At 43.0% G+C, this 21,976-nt stretch overlaps 1 protein-coding gene across 2 annotated transcripts; it reads right to left on the bottom strand.

Moving 5' to 3' along the window:
- Positions 1-926: 926 nt before the first annotated feature.
- LOC147892795 (uncharacterized) lies at positions 927-16,120 on the bottom strand. Of its 2 annotated transcripts, none has more exons than XM_087387078.1 (6): positions 15,829-16,120; positions 15,053-15,252; positions 14,821-14,961; positions 13,657-13,737; positions 1,609-1,733; positions 927-1,261 (listed from the first exon to the last, which is right to left on the bottom strand). In XM_087387078.1, exons 1-6 carry the CDS (start codon positions 16,058-16,060, stop codon positions 1,213-1,215), a joined length of 828 nt encoding a protein of 275 aa, XP_087243204.1. In that variant the 5' UTR covers positions 16,061-16,120; the 3' UTR covers positions 927-1,212. The 2 variants fall into 2 exon arrangements, with proteins under 2 accessions (XP_087243204.1, XP_087243205.1); XM_087387079.1 differs by having other exon boundaries at positions 1,201-1,339.
- Between the last annotated feature and the right edge of the window lie 5,856 nt (positions 16,121-21,976).

The raw sequence follows: 21,976 nt of genomic DNA, 5'->3' as shown, positions 1-21,976 counted from the left end.
GAGCGGTTGTCAACAAAAGATAGAGAGTTGTCCTACCTTCCCACAGAGGACAACATAGCAAGCTCTTCCTCGTCCTAAGTTCAAAGTCTTCTGATAGTCTTTGCCCTTGGTTCCCTTTGTTACATGATCTGACATACCTTGTACATTCATAGGTGGCTATATCCTTTTGGATGAACATGTGCCGCCATGACTAGAAAATCCCAGGTATTCTGAGACGTTTCCATAATACTTCATCCCATACCATGGAGGGGGGTTTGTAGTCCATCTTCTCCATTTAGTCCTATGTGACACCTAGGACACTTAGTCCTAGGGTCTACCTTCAAGTACATTGTACTTTCTTTTATCTAATTTAGTTGACGTGACGGCTTATATCCATCGACTCTTGAATCTTGTGCTTGCTCTCTCGTTTATCGATCCTACAAATACCCTATATTTCCATTGCTTCAGGTTGCCACTATAACACTTCCTCTAAGGAGGCATGCAAATAAACATATTATAATTGTAATGCAAACACTAATACAAAAGCTACTCACTACCTTCAATCTTTAAAATCCTATCTGATAATAGTGTCACTAAGCTTCAAATATCCCCAAAACAACTGCAGACGTTTAAAAAAGTGGGCTTCCAAAGTGTGTACTTCTCGACCATATTCTAAACCATCTTTAACTTATGTCAATGTTTTGTCGCTCGCATTCATCAGAACATTTTTATCCAAGAGTGCAACGAGCATGACCTCGGAGTAATGACCTGTTAGTTCAACAGCCTGATTGGCAGAATCAGGGCAGTATGCTTGTCATATCATGCAGAGTTGAGGAACTCCATGTATTCTAGGAGCCTAAACGTGATTAAGTCTTAAAACAGCACAAAAAACTTTTCATATCCCAAAATCAACGATGAACAGCCTAGCAGACAAGATCAGAGGCAAATTAAACCCTGCCAGTTAGAGGCAGTGGAAAACGGCAGCTGGTAATATCTGATTCCTTGTCTTGTCATGATAAGACCTTGAGACATGCATGCCTGAGCTACAATAAATTAACTTCTAATGAGAGAACATTCACCTAACAGCAAGAGAACCTTCGTCTAACCATTCTAGCTCCGATGTCATTTGACATACTTGTACATACTTTTGATAGTTTATGTGTGGCAAGCCACATTTCCTTGCAAACGTACGTCCGTTTCACGCCTTAGCTGGAGCTTCCACCTCCATGAATGTCACACGACTCCAGATGGCAATCGCATAACCGTTTGACCTTCCACCACACTGTTAACCATGTTTGAGCAACACACAAATTTGTGGAGTTAGGATGGCAAGGACACCAGCATTTTACCATCCATCACACTGGCAAATTTACGAAAACAGTACGGAAGTTAGTCTCATTCAAAAGTTCAGCTTGTTTCATTTTACTATGGTGCTCTCCCTCTTTAACTCGTATATGTATTCATGCATTGGCCAGAGGAGAGGAAAGGGGGAGGGTTGAGCCACGTGAAGGGGTGTGTGTGTGTGTGGTAAAGGTGCAGTAAGCAGGCAGGCATAGGCATAAAAGACAAAAGCAGGGTCGATTCCAATATTTGCATAATGTTTGCTGGCTAGAAAAGATGAAACCAAACCTCTTCACATAATAGTAGCAGAAGTCTGCCAAGATAAATGTCTGGACAACTTCCGATAAAAGCACCATCGAAGGCCATAAGCCATGTCCCAACGCTGTCAATAGATAGCCATGACTATCCAAGACCTGCATACCAAACAAAAGTTAAGACATAATGACTCTCTCTCTCTCTCTCTCTCTCTCTCTCTCTCTGTGTGTCTCTAAGCGTTGCTCCAAGCTCAGCACAGCCCGCTCTGCACCTCTCCTCTCAACCCAGCCCACTTCTGTAAACTCAGCACATCCCGCTGTTGGAGGCCAACATCTCCTGATGTCACCGAGAGAGGGCCTTGCTTGTGGGTGTGCCCGCCTAGTGTGAGGCTAGGATAGAGAGGGCCTTGTGTTGTGGGTGTGCCCGCCCCTTGTGAGGGTAGTGTAGGATAGGCCACTCTGGCATGTCCTCTTGAGGCGCCATGGTCAGGCCTGTGTAGGGGGCTTGTATGACCACCCTTTGGTGTTGCTGTCCCACCCTTGGCAGGCTGCTTGAGGCAGGAGGTGAGCCCCTCTAGGGCTGTGTGCACAGCCTCTCAGAGGACAGATCAGGTCGGCCCTGTAGGCAGGTGGGTACAGCCCCTTGAGAGGCCATGGGCAGTCCCTTATAGGCAGGGCCTAGAGGTGGGTCAGCCCACCCTCCATGCAGGTCGCCCCACAGAGCGGGCTGGTCAGCCCTGCTAGCAGACCGACTGGGGGGGGGGGGGGGCAGGGGCTATATATAGGCCCCCCTCCTCCCCTTGTTTTCCATCTTCTGGAGCAGTCCTTCCAGCCTTGGGGTGGAGCAGTTCTTCCATGTTGTTCAGCTCAGTTGTGGAGATTGTTGAGCAGTGTTCCCGGCTCTTGAGCAGCCCATTGTGCATGCTCTCTCTCTCCATTTCTGTTTTTTTCCGCTGCACTTCTCACATGGTATCAGAGCCACAGTTGGCTTGAGACCCGAGGAGCGGAGGGAGTGTTCAGCCAGCACACAAAGAGGAGGTTTAGGGTGCTGTTCGGAGGTGTCTTCGAGGAGCCTGTGCAAGGAGCGGACTGTTCGGGTGCCCAGCAAGGGGTGACTTTGAAGGGTGTTTTCAGATCAGAGAGGACGTTTTCCGGAGGGACGGATAACAAGGAGTGAAGGGACATTGGGCTTTCACCCCTTCATCCTCTTCTCCATCCCTCTTCTTTCTTCAACCTTCTGTCCCCTTCTACCCCATCTACCTTCTCTTTCAGTTCAGCTCTCTCTTCACTCCGACATGGCGACTTTGTCCGAGATGGCAGAGGACAAGACTAGAATTCTAGTGTTGCCCACGTTCTCAGTTGACCTGCAGTTGGATGGGCTCAATTACAGCGTCTGGCGGGTAATGATGGAGTTGGTGTTACAATCATATGATCTGGCAGATTTCATACTGATAGGAATTGCCAGACCAAATCCCCTTGCATCCAATGTTGGGCATCTTGGAGAAGAAAGAGGTTGATGTAGGGTCGATAAACGAGAGAGCAAGCACAAGATTCAAGAGTTGATGGATATCAGCCATCACGTTAACTAGATAAAAAATGAAAAGAGAAGTACATGGTACTTGAAGGTAGACCCTAGGACTAAGTGTCCTAGGTGTCACATAGGACTAAATGTCCTATGTGGCATAAAAGGCACTAAAACACTAGAGTGCCTATAACTATGCCTACAAGGCACATACCAGGGCCCATAGGGCACCACTAGAACTGGGGGAAGATGGCCTACAAACCCCCCTCCATGGTATGGGCTGAAGTATTATGGAAACGTCTCAGAATACTTGGTATTTTCTGGTCATGGTGGCACATGTTCATCCAAAAGGATATAGCCACCTATGAATGTACAAGGTATGTCAGATCATATAACAAAGGGAACCAAGTGTAAAGCCTATCGGAAGACTTCGAACTTGGGATGAGGAAGTGCCTTTGTAAACATATCTGCTATGTTGTCCTCTGTGGGAAGGTAGGACAACTCTATGTTTCCTGCTGACAACCGCTCTCAAACATAATGATAGTGAACTTCAATGTGCTTGGTACGCGCATGAACACTGCGTTACGCGCAATGGCCAAAGCACTCTAGCTGTCAGTGTAGACCATAGTGGAGAATGTCTAGCGAATACCAAGATCTATAAGTAACTGTCGAAGCCAGACACACTCTACTGTACCAGTGAAGGCTGCCCTGTACTCAGCCTCACAGCTAGATGTGGCAACTGTTGGTTGTTTCTTGCTAAGCCAAGAGATACATGAATTGCCAAGCAAAAAACAATTGCCGGTGTGTGACACTCTGGTGTCGGAACAACCTACCCAGTCACTATCTGTGTAAGCATGCATGGTAAGTGAACCCTGATCACCATAGAAGAGGGCTAAATCCTGAGTGCCTCTAACATATTTGAAGACTCTCTTCACTGCCTGCCAATGCTGTAAACTGGGCATGTGCATGAACCTGCTGAGCTGAGATACTGCATACTGTAAGTCAGGTTTCGTGTAACATAAGTAAATGAGACAGCCAACAGCCTGCTAGTAAAGAGTGATATCACATGGTGAGCTCCCATCATGAGCTGAAAATTTGAAGCCAGGGTCCACTTGTGTAGAGATTGGCTTGCAATCCTCAAACTGAAAACGATCAAGGAGTTGTCCAATATACTTGGACTATGACATCATGATACCCCCCTCAACGTGAGCAAACTGAATGCCCAAATAATAGTGTAGCTGTCCCATGTTTGACATTTCAAAAGCCTGCTGCAAATCAGCCTTGAAAGCTGCAATATGTTGAGTATCTGGGCCCGTGATTAGCATATCATCCACATATAAAATCAGCACTAAAAAATCAGATCCACTCCCACGGACATAAAGAGTGGGCTCTGTGGGGCTATTCTGAAAACCAAGGGAGAAAGAAAGAAAGAAAGAAAAAAAGTTTATTAAAGTCTTCGGAAGACCGATGGGTCTATGAGACTGTGAAAATCCTGTTACAACCAGGTGTGGTAGTGGAGCTACTAAACGAGCGTCCATACCAATGCAAATGCAAAATGCCAAAAATGCAGAATGGCAGTACTAAGTCCTAAGTACAACATAGTGATGTCGGTGGTCGACTATATATCAATCTCAGCATCATCATCATCCCCAGCAACAGCAAGATATCAAGATGGATGAGGCAGTGGAGGCATGAAGTCGGCAATAAAGTGTTGTCGGCCACTCAGAGGTGCGGTCCTGGCACGTCTCTTGGTCGTAGCTCTACGTCTAACCAGGGCTACTGTGACCCCCGTCGGTCGGGCTCCAACTCTAAACAAGGAGGGGATGTCTCCAAGTGTGATCTGTGTGTCGACCCTCTGTCTGAGCTGTCAGGTCACGGGTTCCGAGTCACGGTCATGTCGAGGTCTCGTCTCATTGGGGTCCATGTGATCTAGCTGAAAGAACTCCATGATAGAGCTCTGAGAGGGATCAACCAAGGAAGAAGTCTGCTCCTATCTCCGTGCTCGGAGTATCCTCTCGCGGTGTCTAAGTGCCTCATGAATGAAACCTGCCAAACACCGCTGGTCTGGGTAGGAGAGGAAATGGGCTAAAATCCCATAACTATCTCTGAAGAGGCAGTGGAAACGTCCTCGGATCTCATAGTACACAGGACACCTGAAGATGAAATGCTCCTCTGTCTCAACCTCCTGTATGTCACATAGTGTGCATATGCGCCGCTCCCTGGGTAGTCGCTCTGCTCTGCCGCTCTCGATGCAAAGTCTGTGTGAAGAGACCCGGAACTGCCCAAGAGAGATCCTCATCGAGTGGGGTAGGTGAATCTGTGTGTATCCTGGTGGGTCAATGAAACCCTCCGCTGTGATATGTAAGAAGTGATCTCTGTAGAAGCTAAGCTTCACTGGGAGTTCACTCGGTTCCAACCAGGTCCGAAAAGTGTGTAGCTGTAGTAGATCCTCACGAATTTTGGCATACCATGCCCTGGGTGCCTGCTTCAAACCATAAAGGGCTTTTCTAAGCCGGCATATCTTATTTTCAGAATTAACAATCTCAAAGCCAAGAGGTTGTGTCACATAAACTTCTTCCTGCAAATCCCCATGAAGAAAAGCAATCTTGATGTCAAGCTGGTGCACTTGCCAATAGTGATGGGCTGCAACAGCATTGACACATCTAATAGTAGTAATCCGGGATGTGGGAGCAAAGGTCTCCTCAAAGTCAATGCCTTGTTGTTGGGCATACCCTTTTGCAACAAGGCGGGCTTTGTGTCAATCTATACTGCCATCAGATTTCCTTTTTAATTTGTAGACCCACCGGGTACCAATGGCATGCTTGCCGGGAGGGAAATCTACTAATTCCCATGTGTCATTTTTGGCAATCGATTGTAACTCAGCTCTCATTGCATCCATCCACTCTTTGCTGTCAAAAGCATCTTTATGGCACAAAGGCTCTTCATTGCAAGCTGTAGCAAGGAGTGCAAATTCAAGAAAGTGACCATGCATCTGTCTATTCCCTAATCTTGTCCGGGCAGCAAAAGGCTGATCTTGTTTGCAGTCCCTTAATGTATCAAGAAGCCATCTGGGAACTTGCCTTTGCTGTCTACTAACAGCTCTTTCTTCAATCACTGCATCATGAATAGTGGGATCATTTTGTGCTAGAAGAGAAACCTACAAATCAGCATGTGATACAGGCTGATCATTGCTTGTTGGAGGGCCTACAGGAGGCTCATGTTGCTGGTCAAAGTCTCCCTCCGAGGAAGGAAGAGGTAACCAAGAGTCAAAGGCATCAAACATGTCAACTTCTAGCTTAGCTTTGCAGTCCACAAGAGGAGAAGCCGAATGTTCAGCAAAGATTACATCTCTACTGACAATAATCTCCCCAGTATTTGGTTGGTATAACCTATACCCTCTGCTCTCCCGGCTGTAACCAATAAATATGCATTTGATTGCCTTGTCATCAAGCTTATGTCTCAGCTGAGATGGTACATGAACATATGCAAGAGACCCAAAAACTCTCATGTGTGAAAGTGAAGGCTTCCTGCCTTTCCATGCTTCGTAAGGTGTAACAGTCTTCAATGCCCTTGTAGGTGATCTATTCAGCACATAGTTGGCACACATTACAGCATCAAGCCAAAATTTATTGGGCAAGGACATAGCCTTAAGCATGCATCTGGCCATCTCCATAGTGAACATGTTCTTCCTTTCAGGAGCAAGATTATGCTGAGGAGTGTAAGGAGTAGTGCATGAGTGAACAATTCCCCGTGAAGACAAAAATGCATCAAACTCCTTTGACATATACTCCCCCCCCCCCCTATCTGTGTTGAGGGTGACAAGCTTGCATCCTGATTCATTCTCAACCATATTCAGCCACCTCTGAAAGCATGAGAACACTTCAGATTTGGCTTTTAAAGCATATACCCAGCAATATCTTATGAAGTCATCAATGAGAGTCATGAAATATTTGTACCCCCCAATGGCATTTGTCCTCATTGGGCCACAGACATCACTGTGCACTAGCTGCATTTTCCTTTGTGAGAGTTTTGGACAATTCTTTTGAAAAGGAAACCGATGCATCTTACCCAAAAGACAACCCTCACACACATGTTTGAAAACTGTTTGAGTTTGAGGTACATCATTCGCCATGTCCTGTGAATGTAACTTGGCAAGAGCTGTATAATTGAGATGACCCATTCTCTCATGCCAAAGATGAGTTTCAACAAGCTGTGAATCTGAAATAGCAAATGCTTCAATAGGGAGTGCAGCTGAGTGATCATCAAGGTGATAAAGCCCCTTTTTCAAAGTGCCAGTGAGAACTATGGCATTGTCATCACGAAGATCATATACTAGGCATCTGTATCCATCAAAAATCACTCTGAAACCTGAAGTGGCAATTGCTGAAATCAAGTTGACTTCTATTCCAGGCACGAAAAGAACATTAGTCAGAGTGACAGGATGGCTTGTAATGGATGTGAGCTGCACATCTCCAATTCCTTTACAACATAGGAGGCATTGTTAGCGCATGTGACAGTTCCCCCACGAGGTGCATCAGCTAAGGAATGAAACAATTGTCTACAAGATGTGACGTGCTTGGAAGCACCACTATCAAAATACCAAGACTGAGCATCATTAGCAGTAAAGAATGCATCAACTTGGGAGGGATCAAAGGAGCAATGGACAGTCCACGCCCAATCATCCTGGAGAGCATGTGCATGTGAAGCATCTGCTGGCTCGTGGGACTCAATTGCATGTGAGGCATTAACTGCCAATCCTCCTTTCTTTTTCTCCGAAGCAACGCGCTTCCTGCATTCTGAAATGTCATGTCCAGGCTTGCGACAATAGTTGCATCTTTTCTTCTTTGACTTATCTACTGTATTTTTAGATGCATTGGAGGAATTGCCACTACTAGGCCCATATTTAGGCTTGCCCATAGGCTTGGAAGCCTTGCCTCTTCCTGTCTGCTGTGAAGCAAATGCATGATCAGAAATAATGGCTTGTCTATTAGCACGACTTTGTTCTTCCTGCAAAAGCAAAGTGACTAGCTGATCAAAAGAGTAGTGGTCTCGATTACCCATGGCCACTAATCGAAGGGCTGTAGCAAACCCTTGATATGTATCTGGCAGTCCATTCAATGTGGTACTGACAAGCTGAGAATTTGGCACCACCTCATCAATATTGGCAAGTTGTTCCATGAAATCCTTGACCTTTGTCAGGTATGCATCCATAGAGTCACCTTCATTCATACTGACTTCTTGCAATTGCCTTCTTAAATATGCAACACGTGCCTCATTGTGCGAATCTGATAAAGAGAAGCCAATTTGTCCCAAGCATCCTTTGCTGTCCTGCAAGACCGGATGTGTGGAATAATGATTCTCTTACATGATAAAGCAATACAGGAATGTGCATTTGCATCTCTTGCATCCCATCTTGATTGTTCCTGAGTTGGAGGAGCAGCAGCAGGGTGCTAGAGGATAAGGCATCAACAAGAGTACCCTCTGCAGAGGGACCAGCAGTAGGAGCAACCACTGGAGCATTGGCTGGCCTCGGATCAATCCCAGAAACAATATTCAAAAAATGCCTTGCAACAAGAATATGTTTCATGAGATAAGACCACATCGGATAGTTGGTACCATCCAACTTATCATCTTCACGAAGAATGCCAAATAGATCATGATTGTTGCCAACCATTGCAAATGGGATACCTTGAAAAGAAGAGACCTGTAAACCCAAAAGCCTCAAGGCTATCACTGCGAAGAGCTGGCTGTCCAAAAATGACAGCAAATGTCTGCAAGTAAATGTTCTGCAAATTTCCAGCCCAAATCAAGGGGAAAATGCAAATTTGACCCAAATGTGACCGTGTCAAGCAATGTTCACTGCAAAAAATAGAAAATCTGGCAAAAGCCCCAAATTTAATGAGGCCAAAAAGAGGGCAAATACAATGGTATACCCTCATAAGGCTAGAATATATCCAATTTTACAAATTAAAATTTTTGTAAAACAAGCAAATGAACAAAGGAAAGAAGGGAGTTTGTAACCAACTTTAAATCAAAATTATAAGTAAATGAGTTTTTTTTTTAATATTTAGTAAGCAAAGCTACACTTATGCTTCAACTTCTCATCAGTACCCAAGCATAAGCTACCAATTGGCTTTTAAAAGATTCCAAAATCTCTTGGATAAACCCACAGTGCTTACTAAGCTTTGAAATCCCAACCCACAACGAAATTTTCAATAGCAAAAACAAAGAAACAACACAAAAAGTAAGGAAAGAAAAGAGAGAGCGAGAGAGAGTTGAATTGGGTTAAATATCCACAACACACCCAAAACAAAAGAACACTAATGCCAAACACAAGGGAACAAAGATAAACCAATGCTAAGATAACAAATCAAACACCACACATACACAAGGAACCAATTATTGCACAGCACGGAAGGGGTTATGATTGCGGGGTATGCTTTATTAATGCTTATCTATGCAGATGATGTAGTTTTCTTCCCAAAGAATAAGGAAAGCTTGCAAGCACATTTGGATGCGATGAGAGATTTCAGCGAACACTCAGGAATGCAAGTAAATACAGACAAAACAAAGGTAATGGTCATCGGGACACACAACAAACAACTGGATGTCACATTTGGAGGAGATCCCCCGGAAACAGTCGACTCATATATATACTTAGGATTGGATTTCAAGGACAACTACAAATGGAATGCATGCGTGGAAAGAAGGATTTTGGGAGGTCTAAAAGCTCTATATAGCTTCCAAAATAAATGCAGGAAGGCGCATCTGTGGAATCAGGAAATGAGAAAGTTTCTATACACCATGCTTGTGCAGATGGTAATCCTCTACAGAAGCTCTACCCTCGGCACCCGGGCTATCCAGGACATACTAGGACAGAATAGAAATTATACATAAACGTTTTATGATAGGGAAGCTAGGGGTTAAGGCACAACCACCTTACCCTATCCTTACTGGCTGAAACGGGAATGATACATCTAGAGGGGGAAGCGCTGTGTCAATTCATGGCTTACCTCAATAAAGTTGAGAAGATGGACGCCAATAGAATACCACACAAGGCGATAGAAGCTACACAAACCATGGGCTGGCACAAAGAGGGAATGAATTGGATGCAATCATGGGGTATAACAGCCGCTGATATACCAGAAGATGCATGTGAAATAAGGGAGATTGTGACCCGAAAATGCTACAGAAACTCTAGCAAAACCAGGAACAAAAATGCAGTTTTAGAAACAAGAAATCAACTCAATGAACAGCCACGGAATGCAGAAATACCTCCGGGAAATGTAGGAATATAAAAGCAAGAGCTAGAAACTAGAAAACTAGAAGTAAAATAAGAACAAGATTGAAAGACAAAGAGTTACCTTGTAGATGAGTGTAGACAAGACACAAGCTAGATAGATTGCAATGATGTGACCCATGAATATATGGGCCAAAGTACAAGACATAGAGCAAGAGTGCTTATGGGATAATTGTAGAGGTGCCACATGGCACACACTCAAGACACAGACTAAACTGAGACTAGACAAATGTAGACTAGGGAAATAGTACACTTAGTGTGCACTTATCTCCAACACCCTCCTTAAGTGGACACTAAGAGGAAGACAGAAAGACAAGACTAGAAGACAGACATAAAGACCGATAGACTGAGAGACAAGACAGAAGACATGACAAACAAAGATCCTGAGACACCCCTCCTCAGGTGATATCCTCATATGGGTCCACAAGGGTAGGGACAAGATGGATCTAAAACAAAACACAGTCAGATTGATAGACAAATAGACACACAGACAAGACTAGATAGACAGAAGACTGACTGTAGACAAACAGATAGACTTTGGAGACATTCCCTCCTCAGGTCCAAAAGCAGAATGAGTAAGACACTAGAACCCCTTGACCTACATCATCGGTGGTCAAAGTGGTAGACAAGAAATATGAAGTAATCAGAAAGCCCACTTCTCATCATATGAGGAAGGAACAGCAAGATCTACTGATGGAGATGTTGCAGCAACATGGGCAGAGGTAGATGCAGGGGCTGATGTAGAGGGTTTGGAGTAGCAGTCCTTCTCCCGGTGATTATCACGGCCACAAATGGTGCATGGATGAGCCTTGAAACAGTCCTTCTCCATATGATTAGTTTTGCCACAATGGGTGTAAGGCTTTCTTACCTTAGAACTTCCTTTCTTTGCTAAAAATGCAGTGTCAGTTACCTTTCGTTGTTGAGTTCTTTCTTCTTCTTGGAGAGCATTGATGATACCTTCAAGAGTAGGACTATTGTGATACTTGAAGGTAGTGACAAGAGTAGCATAGGTGTCAGGTAAGCTTTTGAGAAGCACAGCAATAGCAATATCTTCGGAGATGGGAGACTTCACTGATGCAAGCTGAACCATAAGACTGCGAAGATAATTGACATGAGAGGCTATAGTAGCTCCTTCCTGCATATGTAGATCAAAGAATGAGATCACAAGTGCAATCTTAGAGTTTTTAGATCGGGGTCCAAAAAGGGTATCCAAAGTGATCCATGCTTGAGAAGCAGACTGTATGTCGGAGATGTGATGAATGTAATCATCTCCAAGACCGAGCAAGATGATAGCATAGGCTTTGTCGTTCTTGGCAGTGACAACTTGCTCAATGTTAGAATCTTCGGGAGCAGCACGGTGAACAACGTCCCAAAGACCTTCTTTCATAAGATGGCACTTGATTTTGATTTGCCAAGTATGAAAGTTGGACCCATTGAATTTGTCGATAGACATGAGAGAATGAGTAGAAGATGCCATGTGGGAAGGTCTGCAGTGTCTATTCCCTTACAATATTGCATAAATGAATGAAAGAAGAGATCCAAGAAACCGGCTCGCTCACCACTTGTCAAGGCCATAGCATGTGACAGCCCATCGAAGCATGAGGAACCAGCAAAAAAGACTGCTCAGCAAACTGAAAGAGGCAATGCATAGTACCTTGTAGACTCTTCAAGAGGAAGTAAGAGCAGAACTGAATGCAGCAAATAGCTCGTTAACAGGAGGAAAGTCGATCTGCAGCTGCCTCTAGATGATGCGCAATAAATCCCAGGCAGAGGCAGAGGCGCAGAAAGGGGCGCGGTCCAGGAGGTGCAGGCAGCGCGAGCTCCAAAGCAATGCCGTAGGGAAGACGTGGGCAGCTCACAGGCGATCTCCATGGTTCGCAGCAGCAAGACCTTGAGCTTGAGCATCAAGGGAGAAGATGGCGCAGATCACGAACAGCAGCTGGAGAGGTGCGGCCTGTTGAAAGAGGTGAGCGCAGCAATGGCGGGCAGAACTGAGCAAGAAAGAGCTAGAAACTAGAAAACTAGAAGTAAAATAAGAACAAGATTGAAAGACAAAGAGTTACCTTGTAGATGAGTGTAGACAAGACACAAGCTAGATAGATTGCAATGATGTGACCCATGAATATATGGGCCAAAGTACAAGACATAGAGCAAGAGTGCTTATGGGATAATTGTAGAGGTGCCACATGGCACACACTCAAGACACAAAGACTAAACTGAGACTAGGGAAATAATACACTTAGTGTGCACTTATCTCCAACAGGAAAGACATGTCAACATTTAAACGACATCTAATCTGCAAAATCAGAACCAGTTCACATGATCTCGAGGTAGAGAAGGGTAGATGGGCAAGGCCACAGATTCCCAAAAGGAAAGGACCTGCAAAATCTGCCCCACAAGGGAGGTAGAAAATGAACACCATGTACTTTTGAGATGTAGAGCCTACACAAACATCAGAGAAGGCTACGGAGACAGCAGAGCTCTAAAAAGTCTGCTGGAGCAGCCAGCCAAAAAGCTAGGAAGCTACCTGAAAGAGATTTTAGAACATCGCAATAAGATTCTAGGTCTAGCACACAAGCTAGCCCGGATGTAAGGGGTCACTATTAGTTAATAGTGATCACCAGTCCCATAGATCCTGAAGGGTCTCCCCCTGAAGGCTCTCCCGCGGACTTTAATACAATCATCTCTCTCTCTCTCTCTCTCTCTCTCTCTCTCTCATGTAGGAACGAAAGAGAGCATTTACAGAATGAATGAATTATTTAAAACATAAAAAACTAAATGAACCTTGTACAATTATGTACCGCTTCCTACAAAGATGCAAAATTACAATCCCAACTTAGAAAGCACATGCATACTCAATTAAACTCTCTTTTGAAACTAAAAGAAGAACAGGCTGTTCAGCTCCCCGCTTTCTGTTTTCAGCTTATGTTCAATCATTCTAAACACGCCCAAGGCCGATACACCATAGACAAAAGACTTCATATCTAAGATTCTGCGTATTTTTTTCATTATTTTTGTTAGATTATACCGCTTGTGTATTAGTAAAGTGATCAAATTACTACATTGAGTGATAAAAGACTCCTTAGTTGAACAAAGGCAGGAAAATCTATGGAATAGGGAAGAAATGACTCCATATTTTGCCAAATCAGAAATGAGTCAATGTGAGGCATTTTTATAATGTGTAAACCACAATATTCAGGTTGTTCATGTTTATCATATATATCAAACTCTAATCCTACAAAGAAAACAAGCTATTATACCTGGAGAACCCAATGGGCACAACTCAAAAATCTTGCAACTCCCAAAGCAAAGACATAATGTGCTGTAAAAGGTTCGACCACCTGGACATGACAGCAAAACAATCTTCGCTCAAATATTAAAAATAATAGCACTGCTTTGTAAAGTGAATCAGGTCTCAGTCAATTCCAACTTCAGAAGTCTCACCCCATTATTTAAGCCATCCTAAAGGTGCCAAATCTATCAAATAAAGTTTGATTAAACTCAAAAAAGTGTTCATGTGCTGCACTGCACTTACAGATTCTCAGTACCCTCAAGGATGCAAAAGAACTAGAAACAAGTCCATCCTTCATTGACCCAAAATACATCTACGAAAATCATCAAGATAATTTGCCTTTATTTACAGAAGTATACTTCACAAGATTCTAAATTATCTGCTTTTTGTGTTGTGTGTGTGCACATATGTGCATGCCGCACGCACATAAACATATCAATGCGCACACGCACGCACACGCAAGCACGTGCGTGTGTGTGTGTGTGTGTGTGTGTGCGCGCGCGCACGCCAACATGTGTGAAATTGATGGATTGGATGGATGGATGGATGGATGCATGAATAATGTATGTGCATGTGCATGTGCATGTGTGGACTATAATGAGTGCAGGGAAATGTTCAGCTCTCGAGCAGGACAAAAAAACAGTGCAGTGTTCACCCCCTGGGTACATGGGAGGTACAGAATTCTGAGCATGCAATAACAACAGAAGACTACAAAACAAATGAAACCCCATCACACCAGACATAGCAGACTGAATGAATGCGCGTGAGCACTGTATTTTGGGTTATGAGTCAAAAGGCAGAGAGGAAAAAGATGTCAGGGCTATGACACTTGCGAGATCAAGCAAGGCAAACCAAAGAGTCCAAATTTTCCAACGAACAAGAAATCAGAGTGCCTGGTTTTATACTGCCCGTAAGGCAATGATAATATTAAACTCTCCATATGCCTGCCAGTACCCATACGCAATTGCAAACGTGCAACCATGAAAGTTGAAAGGTAAACATCCTCTGACAGGGCTTCATTCATTGGTCTCTCCAAAATGTAATTCTCTCACATATGAATTTTCTGGAGCATCAGTAACTTGACCAGGGTTATGCCAAACGGAAAGAGAATCTTTCGTGAGAGATTGAATACCTTTGTATTTTGCATGACCCGAAGCTGAGGCAGGACCGAAACAGCCTCCAAGTAGACACAGAAAGCCCAGAGAATCCTGTTCAACAGATGATGCGTTGTCGAGGGATGAATGGCCAGAGCTAGGACAGCACAAGGAATGATCTGCACAGTAACACACAATTACTTCTTGCATTCCTGACTAGTAAACTGTTTCTGAACCGCTGCCTACGTTGGTAAGGTTTCTTGCTTATACCATGTAATGGATGGGAAAGTTATCCTGGTCAGCCAAGTACGTTGACTTTAGCTTGTATCGAATCATATATATCACCCAACATGTCGTGATCAGGGTTGCTGTATCAAGGAGCGTATGTATGTCATACTCCATGACAAAACTGCAGTAAAGCCTCACAGCTAAAAAGATAGCCGTCATTTCTTGCGTCTTCAAAGACAAGCCTGTAAACAACAAAAAAGAACATAAAATTCATGCACGCTCGAGCTTCAGACTCAAGTAGGAGGTCTAGAAGTCTGACATCTGAGAAAGACAAAAAAATGGACATTCTGCCAGACGCTCCGGTGATTGCAGAACCTCCAAAAGACAATTTCCTCCCCCTAAAACTAAATATCACGACGGCCGTTCAACGGCAATGCCTCTTGATTCGTGCTTTAAAAAAATACAGCATTACAACAGTTAGAAACAGTTGTAAGCAACTCTGCAGGCTCCCATTAAGTCCGCGAATAATAAGTTCATCTTCTCATAGAAAGGTGCAAAGACAGAAGACTCAGACAATCATGTACAGTGAATAGGCCGTTGGTGGCCAAATTAGAGATCCAAGATACGAATACAAAGATGCCATGTAAAATCGAGGCAAAACAAGCCACCATTGAGCTAAATGGATAGCTCGACCCCAACTTCCAACACACAAAAAAGACAGTTTTTCGACCTGGAAAGACTAGAATTTACAATTGGATTACTTTTAAGCCATCCAAGAAGGAGGCCGCCCGAAAGGAATCCGGAGCTGGCAAACTTACATGCGCATGTCTTCTCCTTGGTGAGCTTGTAGGTGAGAACCAAGATCCCGAGGGCGTGAATGGCCTCGGCAGCAACGAAGAGGTTGTCATGGTCGTGGACGATGAATCGGAGGAAGACGAGGGCCAAGATGGCAGCGAGGACGGCAAGAAAGGTCTTGATTTTGGGAGGCTGGCGTTTGATCCACAGGGAGACGATGTGCACGGGGTTACGAGATCTGCGAAGAGTGACCATGGCGATGGCGCTCAGGAGCTCAACCACAGTGGAAACAACAGAGATTCACAAGGAAGTTTGGTGAGAGGTCTCTTCTCTTCTCTATATGTATGTATGTATGTATGTATGTGGGTATTATTAGAAAGGTCCATGTCCACGGCCCACATGCGGGATGGGCGCCCGGTGTTGCTTCTCTTTCCACAGAAGCCCACATGCGACCACACATCGCATTTCGCCCACTCGGTGAGGGAGGTGGCAAACATGGTGAAGCCTGACAACGACTGGTGAAAATGGTGAAGCCTGACAACGACTGGTGAAAATGGTGATGGTGGCGAAAATAGTGACGGTGCCCGACATTGCTGTTTCCATAGGGCCCAGATGCGCAATAATGAAAATGGTGATGGTGACAAAAATGGTGAGGGTGCCCGATGCTACTATTCCATAGGCCGAGGGAGGTGGCAAACATGGTGAAGGTTGACGAAGACGAGTGACAATGGTGATAGCGCAAATGGTTCGGCAAGTGAAGATTGCCAATGACGAGTAGAGCTGTTAAAATCAAAAGGCGGAGCTGCAGAGGTTTCGCCTAATAACGCCTCTCGAGGCCTCGTTATTGGCTAGGCACCTAGGTGGCAAAATGCATCCATGGATTTTTCTTGGACTCCATCTCACACCCAACTGCTCTAACGAGCATCGCATCCAATTCAAAAATTTGTGTGTGAACTAAATAAAGTTGTTGCATGCATCTGTGTTGCGGGGAAACATGCCCTACATTGAATGCATTTGGACCATGAGCTAGAACGTGGGCAGGCGCAATCTTGCTCATCCATGATGCTTGGGGCATGCCCACGTGGGCTAAGTATGTAAACACTATCACATGCAGGAAGGAAACTTGTCGTTTGTCAACGTAGGCCACAGGTGGCGTGCTAGCCATGTGTGAGTCGATGTTACCCCGTGGGAGATGATATGCAAGGGGTTATGAGATCTGTGAAGCATGACCATGGTGATGAGCTCAAGAGACCAACTAAATTGAAAGAAACAATATTTAAGACAAGATTGGGAAGATATGGGAGTATGTCTCTCCTCTATGTATGTGGGTTTTATCAAGAAGACCTCGTGACTTTTTTCCCCCCCCCAAAAAAGAAAAGAACCTACAATTAATGCTTATCAACTCGAGCAGTTGTGCATTGAGTAGCTGCCCGCGTTCAAGAAGGAAACCAGCTCTCTATCAACATAGTGGCGTGCCTCTCATAGTTGACCATGTGTAAGTCGATCTGTGTGTGGGAAAATGGAAGAAGAAAGAAGACGAAAGAAAGTCAGCCACACGAATGAGCAACTATTAGTGTGGCATTCATCATGGAAGAAAGTAAAAAGAAGTACTCGCTTCTAGAGAACCCATGGAATCTCACGTCCATAAAGCATCCTTAGGAGCAGGCTTCTTCTCTCTACAACTATCGTTTCATCTTTTTACAAGAGAGCGATGTTGAGAAGGGTGAACTACATCACACCATAATGTATACTTCTACTATATCCCAAAACACACCACTATGTGTGTGTTTGTTCTATCAAACAACTATCCTACTACACTACTGGACCAGTTTCCAATGTCAAAATAAATCAATTGCAAACATGCGCTCTTGCCCTTTTCAAACACTTAATGAGAGTAATCCACTGTTAACCAATCTCTTAGTACTACCTAAGTGAGAATAATTCATATCGTACCATTCCTTCTAGCAAAGTTACAAAGTGAAAGTCAATTTTTATACTCACATTCATGTCAAAACATTGCAAAAAGTGTAACAATATTGATGGCTAGTCTCCAATAGAATGTTCAATCTTATTTAATAGTACTTGGAAATAATCCGCTGTAGAGTACTCTTCGAAGTTGCCAACACCGTCTTCATGCCTTAGAATTTTCAATGCAAATCTGATGGAGAGGTATGCCGACTCACCTGGCACCATCACAACCAAATGAAAGTTAGAACGATTCATTTAAGTTGTGGAAGCGAGGCTTCAATGCCGGCACATAGTTGTTATCCATGTCACTCGATCTAGATTAGCATAATCAAATCTTGGCATTTTACTATTTAATAGTAATCTGAGGTGGGCAATTAAAGATATGAAGAAATGCATATAAAATGTTAGTGAAATCCAAGTAATAAGTGGGAATCACAAAAAAACCATAGATATGGGTGTTCCAACCAAGTCCCAGGGAATTCCCAAGGTCAAAAAATCCAGATAAAACCTCAGTATACTTATACCTTACCTTGATATTCTGTTGGCATTTTCCAATTATCAGTATCACAATTAACTTTATGCACACATCAAAGTGCTATAAGGTCCTTGAGAAGGTCAAAATCGAAGGATAAACTCCATGCTATATGGCTTTTTCATTATTTCACACTTAAAATCATGCTAAATTCCATGGAACTATACATAACTCCATGTTATCATACCCAACTATGCCACCATGGAAATCAGTTATATAAAAAGTACTATAGGGAATTTCCCAAAGACTATATAGTCCAAAGCCATTATGGAAAATACTAATAAGGAATATATGCCTAACCCCATTAAGAGTAGGGGATTATGCTAAGAGATCTTGAGTGTAAACTATCTAGCTAAGGCTATCTAGATCATCATCAATGAACCTTGGCATTTTTCATTCTTCCATGGGAAGAATCTAGATCATCATCAATGAACCTTGGCATCAATGAACCAATCTCATCATAGGGAAGAACTTTACAGGTAATGGCCATCAAATATATCAATATTAATGGTCATATAGTTTTTCTATACAATACTCAGGAGTGTGAAAAAATCTATATTGTAAAACACTTACATTCACTTTCCAAGTGATTTTCAAGATAAGTTCTTCTAGTCAAATTTCCAAAATTCTAGTAAGTTTAGTAAAGTGAGGGTAAGGAAATAGTCCCGAAGTGAGGGTCATTTAACACCATTACCTACTAGACTTTGCAACATAAATACCACCAATTAGGCTTAATGTGCCCATGTCCATCTATGGGATCCACCTTATTCAACCAACCTTACTGTCATCATATTCATAACTTCTCTTAAAAGAAGATTCCCTATAAAACCCTTAAATATACATCTCTATACCAAGAATTAATGCTCCATTTTATTAGCTTGGCTCAAGGGTAAATACTGAAAATGCCCCTTTTCATAAGTCTAGCCAATGTGCCACTTTTTTTGTTGTAAGCACAACACCCCTACATAAACATATATATATATATATATATATATATATGGCTATCCCACAAATAAAGGGACTATCCTAATGCAACAGAACTCAGTGGGCAAATAGCCCAAAAGGTCTCCATTCAAAGAATATATAACAAGACTCCATCCTAAATTTAGGAGTCTCCAAAAATATAGTCCAACTAAGAGTCCCAAATTCAAAAGTCCAAGCTGTTTAACTAAGGTTAAAATTTGAAGTCCAAAATGTTGAACTAATTTCAAGATCCCTCTTCATCCATCAATATTTCCAAAACTTTTCTTTGATTGTAAAAAATGTATGCCATTAAATGCATCCTTATCTATGGTCATCTCTGGCCATCCCAACAAAAAGGTACAAAAAGCTTTAAGAGAGACTAGATAAACTTTATCATTTAGTTGAAATGATTAATGTCTAAGAACATTGTCATTCTAATAAAATTTTACGCTGTGTCTCAATACAATAAAACTGCTATGGTAGATTAGTAGAGGGAGAAAATCTTTCTAGTATAACCAATACTAAGAGCTCGTCTGCTAGTCTAGGTAGTCTCCATGAACTCCCGGAAACTAGGCTCTGCCAAGCTCTGCTGAGTCAAAAATAATCCCCATACATTAAACTATGGACATAAAAAATGCAGACATGCACAAAAGATAGTGAGCAAATCCCTCTCTGCCCTACTATTGTTCCAGAGCAGCGTCCTTTCTGAAGTGGTATTGTAGCCATATTAGAGTGCAGGCTTCCATTTGAAACCTAGGTCCATTGTGAATATCTTCATGTTTACTTCTGTAAAAGCGTAGCCAAAGTAACAAACGTGGGTCTTAAGCTTCGTGTAGGCCTTGTTAGCTTCGTGTTGGAGGCTCATGTCCATAATTCTATGTAGTGAACTCTATTAGTGAACGATCATGAAGGAATTCTAGTGGAAGTCAGAGCCAACGGTAGCCAAAAGTGACGGATCCTTTCAAGCTAGTTAGTAGAAAGAACGTGATGGCTCCTGAAGGCCTGCTTGCGAAGAATACCCAGATTCCATTCCAGTAATAGTTCCTCGTAGTCTCAAGCTAGGAGGTAGGGACTACTATTCTCATTCCGTCCGCATGGATGCCAATTCCGCAGGCAGGGACTACTATGTCCGCATGGATGCCTAGTCTGCTGACAGAGTTACCTAGTCCACTGTTAATGATTAGTGGGCAAAATAGAGCTCCAGTCGGCTAAGATGCATGGTGGGAGAGTCACCAAATGAGCTAGGGACTCGAGGGAAGATGATCTACAGCATGACAAGCTACAACGTCATTTGGCAGTGAGCCTTTTGTGGATTTTTGGCAAAAGAGAGATCTTACAGTTTTTGATAGAGAAGAACATGGTGAAGATATGTGTGGAACTGGAGATTTTTCATAAGCTATAAGGTTGCAGTCTGCAGAAGACTTTTATATCGTAAGATACATGCCCATATACTTATAACTAGCTAGATCAACTGGTCTGGGCAAGTGACTACGTAGTATCCATTCATTCATCAAATTTGTGAATGGTTCTGACTGTGTAGGCTTTGTTGATCAACCAAAATCTACCCAAGAGCCTCGGTCCCTTAGAATAAGCTCTCCATAGAACTAACACTATGTATACATGACAAACAACACTAGAAATGCAGGTTTGGGTAGTGCCGAAAAGAGTATTAACGTAAATTATTCCCAACTTTTCAGCAAGAAAGCTCGGCCCAAACACAAGAACATCGACGTCCATTCGTATCCATTCGACTTTCAACATGATCATCAGTGTTATGGACTCTGACCTAAAATGGCTGCCAACATATATATATATATATAACTTACCTTGATGTTTGAGGTTGTTCCTCTGATACATACCCAAAAGTCATTGACAACAGTTCCTCCCTCACGGTGGCTGTAGTCCTACATTGTGGAGAGGTGGTTGGAGGCAAGGAAGATGGAGGTAGGAGAGGAGTAAAAAGGGGTTGAAGGCACTGAGGAGGTGGAGTGTGATGGAGAGCATCTAGCTTCGTGGAAGTCATGAGGTAACATTGGGTTGAATACCCAGTATGCTTCTTTATTCCCTCATGTTGTTTTTTCACTCTTCCCAAGAGAGGGTTGTACTTCAAGGGGATCCAAAGCATAGATTATAAAGTAAAATAGTATGAAAGTAAAAATCTAGTACTCGCCTCTGTCATCCTAAATATGTCCCTCATTAATACAAACTATTAAGTTATGTAGTCGTATGGGATGTATATAGACCATTTTACCACTTGTGTTCACATGGAGATATCTACCCCCGAGATCTTCTCCTCATCAATGCTCCATTTCTCATGGTAGCTCTCTAGTGCATCATTATCCATGGTAGTACTTCTCATGGTCCAAGCTAAACCTTGGGATATTCCCTAGGGCACCTGGTTTATGTCCTTCCTCTATACTAATGAAATAGTGGGGAACCTTTTCATGACCAATTGTCAAATAATCATGGTCTTTTTGTCTTTTCTAATTCCTATAGGACAATTGCATTCCCAACTCTTGGGTACAAAATAACGGCATCTACTAGTAATAATTACATGTTTTAAAGCATAATAAACCCTATAACTTCTCTCAACTAGTGGGTAAAGTTCACAATAATAAATCAATAATAGCTTGGCCATGTTCCTCCATTAATTCCACTAGACTAGTTCCATAATCAATAATAGAAAGCATTATGGAGAAAACAATAGT

The sequence above is a fragment of the Dipteris shenzhenensis genome, chromosome 16 (assembly GCF_047967505.1).
Source record: "Dipteris shenzhenensis isolate YYH24624 ecotype China chromosome 16, Dip_SZ_1.0, whole genome shotgun sequence".
Taxonomy (NCBI): Eukaryota; Viridiplantae; Streptophyta; class Polypodiopsida; order Gleicheniales; family Dipteridaceae; genus Dipteris; species Dipteris shenzhenensis.
The sequence above is the reverse complement of the archived record's forward strand: the minus strand, read 5'-3'. Positions and strand labels throughout refer to the sequence as shown.

Bases quoted from the DNA above. Each gene is read 5' to 3' on its own strand.
- LOC147892795 (XM_087387078.1), bottom strand. From the start codon at position 16,060: ATGGTCACTCTTCGCAGATCTCGTAACCCCGTGCACATCGTCTCCCTG. The intron at 15,253-15,828 runs GTAAGTTTGCCA...TGTTGTTTACAG, and splicing joins CAAGGAGAAGACATGCGCAT to GCTTGTCTTTGAAGACGCAA. The intron at 14,962-15,052 runs GTATAAGCAAGA...GTTACTGTGCAG, and splicing joins ACTTTCCCATCCATTACATG to ATCATTCCTTGTGCTGTCCT.